Genomic DNA, 13,058 nt, shown 5'->3' with positions numbered 1-13,058 from the left:
ATGCACATCAACGCTTGGCTCGCCCTGAAAAGCAAAAAGAAAAGTGATCAAGGAGATACGACATGCCTACGCCCGACGTGAAAAGGGCCGCTTTGATTGGTTGCGCCAGCTTGTCGCACAACTGTAGACGCTCGACCTTTTCAGCCTGCATCTGACCAGTGCACCATTCACACTGCTGCTTCGGAATGTTGCCAGCCCGCCTAGTCTTTGGTAGCTTACAAGCCACTCTTGTCCACGGAATGTCGCCAACACCTATCAGTCAGTACCTAGTCATGACCCGAGTGCATCGCCAGACGCCTTGTTCCCTGCCACTCAGCTGAGGCGGCCCCATCCCGTCCCGTCAGTGTCATGTCATTCACCATTACGACCGACCCGACCCCGACCACTTGACCGTCAATCAATCAATGCACCCGTCCCTGTTCATTTACATCCATAGCAAAGAAACGAATAAGCCCAACTGAAACCACGTCAATCTTTTTTCTCTCTCAATATATTTTCTTTGCATGCATACGTACGCCTGTCAATTTGGCGTAGTTCCCAAAGGGCCAAGAAGACCCCCCCGGTACCTCCCTCTCCTCCTCATCCACTTCGCCTAGCCCTGCCCACGTGCGGGTATATATTCGTTGCATTAATATGTGCTAAGGAAAAACCAATAGTAATATATTCCCGGGAGACCCTCTTCTCCGCCGCTCCAACACAATTCCTGCCAATTTCATGCTTTACCCTACTGGTAATTTCTCTCTCTTCAACATGTTTTACCAGCCAACCAGTCACTAACACGCCTGCGCGCCGGCTCCCCGCTCTCTCTCGGCCTTCCTCTTTTAGAGACCGTCATTCTTCATCCCTGGAGTCACCGTCATCCCCTCCCGTCCGCCTCCACATATACCTCTTCGCCCTGTCACCTTTCCTTTCAATTCACTAGGCTTCTTTGTGGCGTGTTTCACCACTCAACTCACTGTTGGGGGGCTCCTGGTCGAGGCAACCTAGAGCTACTCGGCTTGGCCGCCGAGGCTTCCGCTGCCGCCGCCGTCGCCGCCCACTGCTTCCCTTCCCATTCGTCACTCATACAATCTGAACTCCATGTGGCTTTTCAACTCTTGTTTTTATTCTCCTATCTACCTCTGCCTGTTTAACCCCCCATCTGCATCTGCCGCTCTTCACCTTCGCTGTGCGCCAACATCGCCTCTGCACATTTCCTCGTCTGAACATAGAAAAAAGTATTGAGCATGCTCGGCTGGTTCATGGCCTTCACCGTGTCCAACAGGCCGTCCAAACTATCGTTGCCCATAGTGTCTTGATTCTTGCCACCCGTCCCTCCAACAGCGCCATTTGTATAGATAACTATATCGACGTATTGCCTTCAGCCTCGGGGGTGTACATCCTGGGCACATTTTCGGCAACCAGGCCGCGGGCTGTCTTGTCGCATCGCAACTGCATCCGAGCCGTCGCTCTAGACTGCCTGCCATCTTGGCTAGCATGTGGCTATCCAAATCTGACTCAGGCTTTGTGCCCGAGGCAGTCTCGTCGCCCATCTCCCATCTCAAGCAGAAAATAATTTAGTGGATGCAATGCTGTGATTCATATAAAGCAAAGAAAAAAAACATAGAAAATCTCCAAATGTTTGGACAACCCAGTCAGGCCCATCTTTTGCCTCAAACTCGGTAGCAACTCCGCTCTTCGTGCTGGATACGCAGTTCCAAGTGATAGTTCTTTGCTCTGCATTGTATATTGCTGCTGCTGCTCTTGGTGCGCAATAATAGGGCGGCTCTTCCCACGATAAGCATGTATGCTGTTCGTGACAGCAATAAGCGCTCAATGGGGGCTCAGCCCAGCTGGCGCGATTGCGGCAGTTTATCCGCGCGTCGCAGACTGCTTCACTGATGGGTGTTGCCAAGATTGTTGCCGACGCTCTCACTGGCTTGGCGCGCCCCCCTGCATTTGTCCGTAGACAGGCTGATTATACTGTACACTTGGACTCATGCCATACATGGGCTGGCCCTGTTGCGACCCTTGGTGAGCCATCGCAGAGGCTGAAGGCCTCCCTGGGCTAGGGTATCCATTTGCTCCAGGGCCTGGCTGTGGCGGACCAGAAGGCGGCATAAACTGTCCATGGGCATTCGGATACATCATCTGCGGGCCACCAACCATTCCCTGTGGCGTAGGCATAAAGTGCGGCTGCATCATCATAGGTCCCTGGGGTGGTGCGTAGTGATGGTGGCTGTTGGAGAAGCTCCGGTACTGGCCCATTTGTGGTGTACCTCCACCCATGTATACTGGCTGGTTGTACGCCATCTGACCGGGTGAGTTGTACGCCATCGGCATTTGTGCCATACGAGGCGACGCAAACGATTGTTGAGAGTTGGAGTGCATCATGCGATGATCATCGTTTCCATACTGGCCATGAGGGCCAGGGCCGTGATGAGGTGTATGCATTTGCATGGGCGGCATGGCGGGAGACTGTCGCTGGTTCATGTTGTGCGAGCCATGTTGAAGGTGGAAAGGCAGCTGGTGTTGATGTGCAACATGGGGGAGAGCGTGTTGAGGATTTGGCGTTGCCATGGCAGGCCCGGAAAATGGGTTTCGTTCAAAGTATTCCTTGTACGTGAGGTGCATTGTCGAGTCGGCCTTCTCGTCATCCCGAAGCTGGCGCCAAGTGGGCATAGTATCATAAGAAGGTCGCAGGCCGCCATTGTCATCCCAGTTGCGGCCTTGGGGAGGAGGAATGGTTTTAATGTGGGAAAGGATGTTGCACTTGCGAACATCGACAGCCTTGGTCTTGCGTCGGATAAGCTGGTGTCCAGTTGCGGTAGCAGCAGTATTTGCGTCAGGCACGTTGTTGACAGCAGAGCGAGGGCTCGAACCTGCACTCGCATGACTGTTGGGGTTGAAAGAAGCGGCAAACGGGCTAGGCCTGAATTCATGGCTGTTGGGGTTCAGCTTCACACTCATGTGACCAGGCAGAGCGCTGTGTCGACGGTTGAAGTTGGCATCGTTTGCACCAGACGGCCCAGTTGGCGGCGCGCGTGCGTCTTGACCAGCGACAGCCTGCTGAGCGGCGGGCGGCTGCGAGAACTTCTGCTGCTCGACGTTGCGTAGCCGCTGAGCCAAGTTGCCAGTTTGTTGAGCAGGCATATTATGTGGACCGCCACGGTTATTCCTGTATCCCTGGCCATGATATTGCTGGGGATATGGCTGACGAGCTCCGGTATGCCGGTTCGGCGCACCAGCTGGCGAAGCTCCGTGCGGTGCTGCCGGAGCCCGCGCATTTCGTGCATCGGTAGGCGTAGCCATGGCAGTACCTTGCTCACTGGCTTTTGGAGGAGTGCCTTTGCCACTGGCTGGTGAGCTCTTGGAAGAAGGATCTGCTTTGGCTTTGGCGACTTCCTCGGCGTTCTTGATTGCTCGAGCTTGAATTTCCTTCTGCCTTGCCGGATCTTTTGCAATGATAGACACCAGATCGTTTGGAACAGGCGTTGAAAGTTTGAAACTCGTGGCAAATTTCCGCAGCTCTGTGAGTTTGACCTCTTTGTCAGCTTTCGCCTTACTGCTTCGAACCTTTTCAGCGTTCATTCGCTGTTGAGTGGCGAAAGTTTTGAACGAGTTCAGGACGTCACGCTCAACAGTTGATGTGGCGCTAGGGGTATCAGCTGCAGGTTTGGCGCTGACAAGGGCAGTAGAACCGGCCGCTGAAGGGCTTTCCGTGACTTTCCTCTCTGGTCTATTGGAGTCCCCTGTCTGTGCCGCTTTGCCATCTACCGGTTTCTCGTGAATAGACTGGGAGTCCCCAGCCTTGGGTGGTTGATGCTTGGAGGCGGATTCGTTCTTGGTAGGGTCGGGAGTTTGACCACGAGATAGATCACCAGCAGCAGTAGCAGCAGGTGTCTGCTTCTTATGCGGTGCTTTTATCTGCGAGGAAATAATTGCAGGGTCCACAGGGGCGCCTTTAACATTAGACTGCGCAGCCGGGGCTCTCTTGGCGGGAGGTGTGTATCTGTTCTCGCGCCCGCCACCTAGAGGTGGAAAATCCTGTCGGCGGACGCCACTGTACCTATTGCAAAGTCAATACCATAAAGGCGTAGTGTGGCGCAACTGAACATACTTGTCTTCCTCATTATCATCTCCACCAGTAGAGCCATTGTAGTCCATCACTCGCTCTTCCGCTACATGTGCAGTAGTGGGAGCACTGCGCTCAATCTCGCGCGCCTTTCTCTCAGCGGCAGCTATTCTTTCGCGATACTGAGGATGGCTCTTGTTGATAGCAGTCGTGTAGATGTTTTCGTCGTAATCGGTCTTGAGGCCGAAGAGTCGCTCGTTTGCCGCGAATTGATCCCAAGCACCACTGTTGGTAGGTGCTTCTAAGCTCGCGTCGAGACCGTCGCTAGAATCCGGAACCCAGGGCTGGAGGACTCGTTCCCCGGCCGCGCCCTTGTTCGAAATTGCCGTGTCGGTTCGGAAGCCAGGTCGGTTGCCTGCAGGCCACACGTCAGCAAACTTTGAAAGAATAAAGGCAAAAGTCAATCGTAATTACCATTCGGTCCACGGCCTTCACCCTTGCCGCCAGAAGACGCAGTATCTTTCTTTGGTGGCATTGTATGGCCGCTGCTGCACTGAGCCAAACAGGACGATGGCTTAACGAGTCAAGAATGAGATGAAGGTAAGCCGAATCGAGTTTCGAGGAATACCGCAATGCAGGAGCCTCCTACTTGAATAGAAACCAAGGTCAGCCATCTGAATGTACATCTAGACTTCAGGCCTCTCGAAAGCCACGAAAGGCAAAGTTTTGAGTATGCGTAATGTGACACACATTCGAGCAACATTTCCTGCGTGGCAAATTGGAGACACAAACCGAACAATTTGAAAGACTATGCGGGAAGGGATGCGCAAGACGAACCTGTCAGCGTGTGCGGGTAGCTCGGGTTGGATCCTCGAGGGGTAGGATGGACAGTTGTCGTTGAACCGAAGGGTTGGGAGAATACAAGGTTGTACTTTCCACTCGGCCTGCTCGATTGAGGGATTAGTTCATATGTAAATGCTGCACGGAGCAACTGAATTGGTGAGCGGCGATAAAGGACTCAGGGGTTTGGTCGGGCACCTGCTGCAAACAAAATACAGAGCCGAGACGCTGGCGACAAAGGAGTGTGCGGCGGGTGGCAGCTTACCAGGAAGGGCAACTTAGGGATGCCAAACAGGAGGATCTTGGTCGCCGCCGTGTTCGCCCAGCTCGTCGCCGCTAGGATTGCCTCTGAATAGGCGCAGCGGGCATGGAGAGATGGTTTGCAGGCGAGAAATGGACTGAGGTCTCGCTGTGGAGAGGGTTGATGAGGCTTTGTTTTCCCCTACCCTGTCGCTCTTGCCTGACTAGTGGGAAAAGGGCCAGGCCGTGTCCACAATCTGAGCCAGACAGCGGGAGCAAGGTACCTGGGTCTACTGCGGAAGGGCTCAGACGCACCGTGTAGTCACAGTGCTTAGCTCACTAGTGCACGGTAAGGGGGGTGCATATTCTGCGCTAGCCACGCCCGTCCCATGCCAAATAGCAGTGCGTAAATACAGTGCGAAGACGAATGCTGTCATGCTGGTTGTTTGACTTCAGACGTATCCCTTTGTATCCTTTTCTTTGCTGTGGGCGGAAGCTTCCAAAACTACCCAAAACTGCCGCGTCGAACGACACACGAGACCACCCTGATTCCTTGTCCAGGGGAAGAGCTTCTCAATGCGAGAGCTTACGTGCTCATTGGCTACATGTAACATGGCAACAGTTTCCACTACAGCTTCGAATGAAGTCTTTCGCCCAGCCGCAGCGCCCGATAGATAAAGTGTAGAAAAGACCAGGTCTGCGCCTGTGAGCTTGCTGGCCTCTCACTCAGGTGTCATCATTATTTCGCCTAGCTGTCTATCTTTCAACAACCGTGCGCGACGATCACCAACTAAGGAGACAACGACTGTTTACAAACATGACTTCACGGACAGAGAATCAGGTACAATATATCTGACGCAAGAAAAAATGCAAGAACAAATAAGATTTCTTTCTACTACAGTTATTGACAATAAGACAACGTCGCCCTCCGCGTCTAGTCCGTCCTGACTATTGGTACAAGATTTTGTGTTTCGGAACCCATCTATACCCGAAGGCCAATCTCCTCAGCGTAGGGAAGAACGAAGAGGTCACCGACAGTGGAAACGGTGGCCTTGCCGTCTAGGAGAGCCTTGGCAGCCTGTCATAAAGTTAGTTCAACAGCTTCCAAGTTCAGCCGGTAATAGTTTCAACTTACGGTCTTCAGCTTATCGGCGCTAACAGCATCGAAAGACTGGCTGATCTTAGCAATATCCAGAGGCTTGCCGCTGCTGATAATGCCGTTACCGGCCAGCAGGATGCTGGAGTCACGGAGCTGAGCCTTGTCGAGAGCATCGAACTTGGCGTTGGCGACGGCCTTGCTGACATCCTCCTTGCTGATGGAGCCCTCAGCGATGGCCTTGAGAGCCTTGACAGTATCCTGAGCGCCCTTGCGGACGGATGCGGCAGCACCAGTGAGCTGGATAGCCAGGAGACCAGCATCGGAGTAGGCGAGGCTGGAAGTAGAGGCGGACAAGCCGGGAGTGGCGGCTGCGGCCTTGGAGAGCAGGCTGAAGCCTGGAGACCACTTGATAGAGGGCTGGTTGCCAAGCAGCGAAGCAAGGACAGCAATTTCGGGCTTGGAGGCGTTGATGTCGGAGCCAGGGAAAGCAATGACCATGGAGTTGCCGGCGGGGTTGGCGGTACGCTGCTCGCCACCAAAGTACTTGGTAGCCTCGGTCTTAAGAGACTGGCCGCTCTGGGAGGAGGCAGGGACGTCCTTGAAGAATTGGCTAACCCAGCGGGACAGAGTCTCGGCGTTGGCACCTTCAGCGACGATGGCGATGTTGGGCTTGGTGTAGACAGCGTCGGCGTAACTGGCGACATGCTCCTCATTCAGGTACTTCTGAGCGGGAACAGCAGAGTAGGGAGCGAGGGGAGCTCCAAGACCGGTGTGGAAGGCAACGGCGTGGGCGTTGTCGAGGGCAATGGCAGCAACGTTGGCGCTGTTGGCAGCCTGACGGAGGTGCAGCACACGCTCAACATCCTCGTGGAACTCGTGGGCTAGCAGCCGAGATCAGTTTCCTGCCGTCAATTGCACATTATTTGGTCTTCTTACTGGTGTACTTGGTCTGGGTGACAACCTCGGCAAGGAGCTCGGCGAAGTAGGGGAGGTCGTCCTTGAGGAAGCTGGCGCCGAGCACGAGGGCCTCACGGGTATGACTAGCAGTCAATTGACCACCAAGGAGCTCGGATTCGCGGTTGATGCGCAGGGCAGATCGTTTTTGGGTGTTCTATCGGGGCTCGGTTAGACTGCAAACAAAGCTGGGCACTGCTGACGGGACAACACACCTTGAAGGCAAACTCTTCAAGCCCGACGGTCAGGCCGGGAAGAGGCTGGTAACGGGTACCAGCCTTGGCAATAATCGCGAGCTTGGTGGTAGGGCCGTGAGTGTCCCTGGAAGCTACCTTGAGGCCATTGGCATCGGTGGTTTCAAAGGCACCAGAGGAAGCGACGGCAGCGAAGCCTCGCTGCTGGGCCGGGCGCACGCTGCAGGACCTGCGCGCGGCCTGCTGCGCGTTTCTCGCGAGAGCCGATCTCGAGATCATCTTTGGGTATCGTGGCGTAGGCAATTGATCGAACCTTGAGCCGTCGTCGAGTAGCAATTGAGCACCAAAAAGAAGTGCCTCGTCGAACTGCTCCCGTCTAATTTTCGGACACGGGGATCCGGCCAATCACGTGATGGCTATTATTCCGCAGCCAGAGCCTGAGCAGGGAGCCTCTTGGCCTGGGCGCCTGGTTCGCTCGGCGAAAGCTTACTGTAGCGCTGTAAATAGCGTTAAGATTTCTCAGGTCACCACCAGGTACTCCTGGGCTGTTCCGGCCGCCTACTGGTTACCAATCAGATACCAGGCCCAGCGCTTCCTGCCCCGTCCAGCCCACCTCGTTGTAGTGGGCTTCTTTTGCGCAGGCAAACTGGCAAAAAAATTCATGAGAGTCACATTTTTTGACAAGCTCCTCGAAATTGTCGGCGCCCACTTGCATTTTTATTTTTTTGCTGCCAGTCTTCTATCAGACATTTCAGCGTCTCGTTGCACACATACCTCAATGACTTCAAGGTAGCCATTGCTGAGCTCTAGAGATAGTGAGAGGATCTCTAGGAGCGATCGCAATGCTTGTTGTTAGTCTACGTCGACTGCGCATGCTGCCGACGAATCGAAGCTAACCAGCTTTTAGACAAAGCATGCAGCTGAGCTCTGTGCTCTCCTTGTGAACGATCTGTATGGCGAGCTTCCATCGGTACGCTTCTTTTGCCCTCTCCTCGCTGCTGCAACGGCGGGGTCGGACGCGTTGCTAACAAGTTTTTGGTACAGCGAATCCTCGCCACACTCCTCACCAAAGGTCGATCTACTATTGCGCAACTCGCACAGCACACGTCCCTCCCTTCAAGATTCCTCCGAAATGGATTGAGCGTCTTGATCCAACAAAATCTTCTTTATCACCATACCGAATCCGACAGTAAGGGTACGAACTACGAAGCCAATCCCGACGCTTGCTATAGTCTCGTCCGATTTGGCAAGATCCTAGAGGCCATAGAAAGCCAATATGGTACCGCAGAGCGCGACTTGGTCCAAACACTCCTGCAGCTTGGATTCGCCCGCATTGCAGACCTAAGTCAGGCCTTCAAAGGCCGAGCGCCTAAGACAAATGGCCACGCCAATGGTTCAACAGATACGTCGTCTGGGCTGATTGATTCGGAATCACATCTCAATGCGGTTCTAGGGAGACTGATACAAGCTGAAATAATTGAGACGATGCGTGCGGACAGCTTTCGCAACCCTCGCGAAGTCCATCGTGAAATTGAACAAGAAATGACGAGAACGGGACCTGGCGAGAAGACGAGCAAGATTACATCGGAACAGACAGGACAGATTATGTCGAAATACCGCACATTCAAAGAGCAGGGCAAAAGTTTAAAACGCCAGCTGGACATTACTAGAGGCACTTCCGGCAAAAGACGCAAGCTGCAAAATGGCAAAGGCCGCCAGCTAGATGACGACTTGGACGGATCCCCGCTAAACCCCAACATTGTGGTCAGGATCAATCACGAAAAATGCCTGGTTGAATTGCGCAATCACCGCCTGGCAACCTTTGCAGCAGATATGCTGGGTGAGGTCACTGGGACAGTGTACCGAACGCTGCTTGACCTGTTGTCTGTCGACGTCTCAAAATGCCGGCCGGACCCGCTGCTTGAGGAAGAGATGCCTGGCCAGAAACTGACCGTCACAACCATGGAAATTTATCATCACTTGGATGAGTCGGTCAACGTTCAAAGCGGCATCGGCAAAGCTCCGAAGGACAAGATCGACTTCCAGAGTGCGGAGAAGATCAGACCAGAAGCTCAAGACTCCGACAGTGACTCGGACGTTTCTGACAGCGAAATGCCTGCGCGGAGGCCGTCAACTGTCGCGAGAAGCTTGGACATTGATATGGACAATGGATTAGAATCGGACGAGAATCATGAGAATGGCGTGCCTCATACAAATGGAAACGGCAAGCCAAAAGTAAAGTTTGAAGATGACGGGTCATCGAAAAGTAACCGAATTGACCAGCTGCGCCAGCATTTGTTTCTGCTAGCAGAGAGCAAGCATCGATTTGTGCGGCACTGTGGTGCTCAGGGTCGTGGACAGTGGACGGTTGACTTCTCCAAGGTTCTTAACCGGCTAAAGGAAACGGAACTGGATGCGTATATTGAACAGTCATTTGGGCGACATGGGCTGCGGCTTACTCGGATTCTCCGAGAAAAAGGCAAACTTGATGAGAAGATGCTCCCATCCGCTGCTCTAATGAAGAAGTCGGATGTCCAGCTCAAGATGATTGCCATGCAAATGGGCGGTCTTGTTGACGTGCAAGAAGTCCCGAAGGATAACAGCCGAATGGCGAATCGAACGCTTTTCTTCTGGTTCTTTGACAGGGAAAGAACGGAATCGCAGGCCCTTGATGATATTTACAAGGCCATGGTGAGGTGTCTACAGACGCTGCAGGTCGAGCGGCACAAGGAGAGGAACATTCTCTCTTTTGTAGAGCGAAAGGATGTGCAGGGCAAGGAAGAGGAAGTGATGACGGCAGAGCATTACAACAAGTACAACAACCACCTAGAGGTTCAGGAAAAACTTCTTGGCCAGGTGATGCGGCTAGACGAGATGGTCGCTGTTTTTAGGGACTACTAAACGAGAAGGGAACGATATCCGGCTGTATAAATATAGCAAAATTCAAGCATCATGATTCAAAGACTTGCTCCTTTATGAAAGCCACGTTAGAAGCACAGCGTTTTTTTCTACGGCTCCTGTCTCAGGTGGCTGTCGAACGTGAGCGCTTGCAATCAAGCATCACTGTCCCCAAGAGAGCGACTGGATTACGGGAAGACGGCACTGAATTCTTTCTCACGCAAGGATTTCATTCCGAGGGCGAATGAGCCATCAGAAGATTCCTTGCGCCCATTGGATGTCATAGTCAGGTAGAGCGACCCTTTGGCATGCGATGTGATGAACTTGGCCCAGCACAAGGCAAAGTCGTGCTTGTTACATATTTCAATTGGCGAACCCCGCAGAGGAGCTTGGACTAGGACAGCGGGGGCTGGAGACAATGGAGCGCGTGAGAACAAGAGAGAAAGGGAGACAGAGACAGGTCCATGCTATGTAGCGACTTTTAGACGAAACGACGAGATTCTGGCAGAGCGCGTCCATCGGAAATCGATTGCTCTCCTTGCGAGGGTCGAGGGTCGAGGGTAGGCCAACATCAGTATCAGAGATTTGCAGCACTAAAATGTCAAAAATTAGCGGGTGGAACCACTGATGAGGCGGGTTTTTCGGGGCCCAGCCACTAACAGCACCACAGATGCAGAAGGAAGAGCCGAATTGGTGCTAACAAGGCGCTAAGAAAGAAAATGCTGGGCACTTTCAGATGCCCTACCGTCAAATGGTCGTCGCATACAGATTAATTGACCCCGAAATCGGCAGAGCTATTTATCGAGACAGTCACTGTTCGTTTATCAGTGGCGCACTCTCGCTGTCAGAGCTAGGTACCTAGGTACTGCAGCCGGCCAACCGGCACACCGCCGCTGCACCCAAGGTACTTTGCTTGACCTGCTGGTTTGGCTGACCGTCCCGCACCAGCTTTCCCCTGCCGGCTGGCCCCCATCTTTTTTTCCTCCTCTCCAAAAATCAGGAGCACTTGCGACATCTTCCCACAACCGAACCACAGGCAGATCCGAATTGCTCATTCCAAAATGTCTCCTGCAGCTGGCGCAAACGAAAAGGAGTCCAACCTCGCCCGAGTGCTCGGTTCCGGTACGAAATACCTGTGCCCGGCGGGCGTTGCGCGTGCCCGCAAAGCAACGGCCCGACCGATTTATTCCGCAATCGCACACGGCATTGACTGACTGAACCGACCATCACAGGCTCTGCTGGTATTGCCGAGCTGGCCGTCTTCCACCCCGTGCGTCTGTCCGAATCGAATGCAGATACTGTCCAGTCTCAGTTACTAACTCTAGGATCAGGTCGACACAATTGCGAAGCGACTGATGAGCAACCAGACCAAGGTAAGCCTGCGCTCCATAGCACCGGCATGGACCGGCGGCTTTTTCTCCCCCTCGCTTCTCCTGTACTTCGGCGAGCTAACCGCTTCCCAATCCAGATTGCCAATGCCAGCGAACTGAACAAGGTCATCTTCAAGGACACAGCCACCGCATCTGCCGGCCGCAAGTTCTTCTCTCTGTTCCCCGGTCTTGGCTACGCCGCCGGCTACAAGGTCCTTCAGCGTGTATACAAGTACGGCGGTCAGCCCGTGGCCCGTGACTGGCTCAGCCAGCATTATGGCAAAGACTTCGAGAACACCTTTGGCAAGAAGACTGGCAAGGCCGTCATGCACTCCACTGCTGGCAGGTAAGATGATTGGGCGCATCTGCAGATTCGACAGGCAAAAACTAATGCACGGCTTACAGTTTGATTGGTATCGGTGAAATTGTTCTCCTGCCCCTCGATGTCCTTAAGATCAAGCGCCAGACCAACCCCGAGGCTTTCCGCGGCCGTGGTGTCATGAAGATTATCGGTGACGAAGGCTTCGGGCTGTACCGTGGCTGGGGCTGGACTGCTGCCAGAAACGCTCCTGGTTCCTTTGCTGTACGATCTACCCTATCCAAACCAGCTGTCCGCTGCTAACGCCTAAATCTAGCTGTTCGGTGGCTCTGCCTTTGCCAAAGAGTACCTCTTCAACTTGCAAGACTACAACAAGGCCTCTTGGTTCCAGAACTTTATTGCTTCTATTGCCGGTGCCTCTGCTTCCCTTGTCGTCTCTGCTCCTCTCGATGTTATCAAGACCCGTATCCAGAACCGCAACTTTGAGAACCCCGAGAGCGGTTTCCGCATCCTGTCCAACATGGCCCGCAACGAAGGCTTCTCCAGTTTCTTCAAGGGTCTTGTGCCCAAGGTAAGGCTACGCGGTCTCCGCAAGGACAACTCCAGAACGTGCGCTAATTCAATCCACTACAGCTCCTCATGACTGGCCCCAAGCTGGTCTTCTCCTTCTGGTTGGCGCAGACGTTGATTCCCGCGTTTGATGTCATGTTCCGAAAGTAATATTTTTAATCGGCTCTGCAACATAAAAGCTCACGAGGTGTTTTATTATTTGGGAGACTATATAGAAGCATCAAAGCACGATCTTCAGCCGGGATATAGCTCGGATATATTGTTGGACATGCGGTCGATGTAGACACGCGTGGCATTTGGAAGCACTCAGCTCTGTAGAATAAAAAGGGGCGTTTGAATCGTTTTACTAAATATGTTTTCATTCATGATGATTAACAGAGGCATGTAAGACCTTTTAATAGATTGCAAGGGTCTATGCAGCTTCGCCTTGGTGGTGCACGCTACAGTGGTGCCCACTGGCATCGCTCCAGTTGCCCAGCAACAACAACCTGGCGTGGTCATAAACAAACGGCCAATATCT

At 53.4% G+C, this 13,058-nt stretch overlaps 4 protein-coding genes across 5 annotated transcripts; 2 read left to right on the top strand and 2 right to left on the bottom strand.

The window, feature by feature from the left end:
• Positions 1 to 1,911: 1,911 nt before the first annotated feature.
• On the bottom strand, positions 1,912 to 4,589 carry LMH87_011258 (uncharacterized protein; the record flags this gene model as incomplete). Its single annotated transcript, XM_056200369.1, has 3 exons — positions 1,912 to 4,048; positions 4,100 to 4,469; positions 4,529 to 4,589. The coding sequence occupies 3 exons, from the start codon at positions 4,587 to 4,589 to the stop codon at positions 1,912 to 1,914; spliced, it is 2,568 nt and encodes an 855-aa protein (XP_056052225.1).
• A 40-nt stretch (positions 4,590 to 4,629) lies between these two features.
• Positions 4,630 to 7,660, bottom strand: LMH87_011257 (uncharacterized protein; the record flags this gene model as incomplete). 2 transcript variants are annotated; one of them, XM_056200368.1, is made up of 7 exons in its annotated part: positions 4,630 to 4,702; positions 4,892 to 4,998; positions 5,160 to 5,303; positions 6,123 to 6,212; positions 6,270 to 7,114; positions 7,170 to 7,344; positions 7,403 to 7,660. In XM_056200368.1, 7 exons carry the CDS (start codon positions 7,658 to 7,660, stop codon positions 4,630 to 4,632), a joined length of 1,692 nt encoding a protein of 563 aa, XP_056052224.1. The 2 variants fall into 2 exon arrangements, with proteins under 2 accessions (XP_056052224.1, XP_056052223.1); XM_056200367.1 differs by having other exon boundaries at positions 4,630 to 4,699.
• Positions 7,661 to 8,223: 563 nt separating this feature from the next.
• LMH87_011256 (uncharacterized protein) lies at positions 8,224 to 10,282 on the top strand (the record flags this gene model as incomplete). The annotated part of the gene is made up of 3 exons (XM_056200366.1): positions 8,224 to 8,232; positions 8,289 to 8,351; positions 8,426 to 10,282. 3 exons carry the CDS (start codon positions 8,224 to 8,226, stop codon positions 10,280 to 10,282), a joined length of 1,929 nt encoding a protein of 642 aa, XP_056052222.1.
• A 1,058-nt stretch (positions 10,283 to 11,340) lies between these two features.
• On the top strand, positions 11,341 to 12,688 carry LMH87_011255 (uncharacterized protein; the record flags this gene model as incomplete). Its single annotated transcript, XM_056200365.1, has 7 exons — positions 11,341 to 11,401; positions 11,512 to 11,549; positions 11,611 to 11,652; positions 11,748 to 11,995; positions 12,055 to 12,232; positions 12,285 to 12,539; positions 12,602 to 12,688. The coding sequence occupies 7 exons, from the start codon at positions 11,341 to 11,343 to the stop codon at positions 12,686 to 12,688; spliced, it is 909 nt and encodes a 302-aa protein (XP_056052221.1).
• Positions 12,689 to 13,058: the final 370 nt, after the last annotated feature.

This window comes from Akanthomyces muscarius, chromosome 4, assembly GCF_028009165.1.
Source record: "Akanthomyces muscarius strain Ve6 chromosome 4, whole genome shotgun sequence".
In the NCBI taxonomy this organism is placed as follows: Eukaryota; Fungi; Ascomycota; class Sordariomycetes; order Hypocreales; family Cordycipitaceae; genus Akanthomyces; species Akanthomyces muscarius.
The sequence above is the reverse complement of the archived record's forward strand: the minus strand, read 5'-3'. Positions and strand labels throughout refer to the sequence as shown.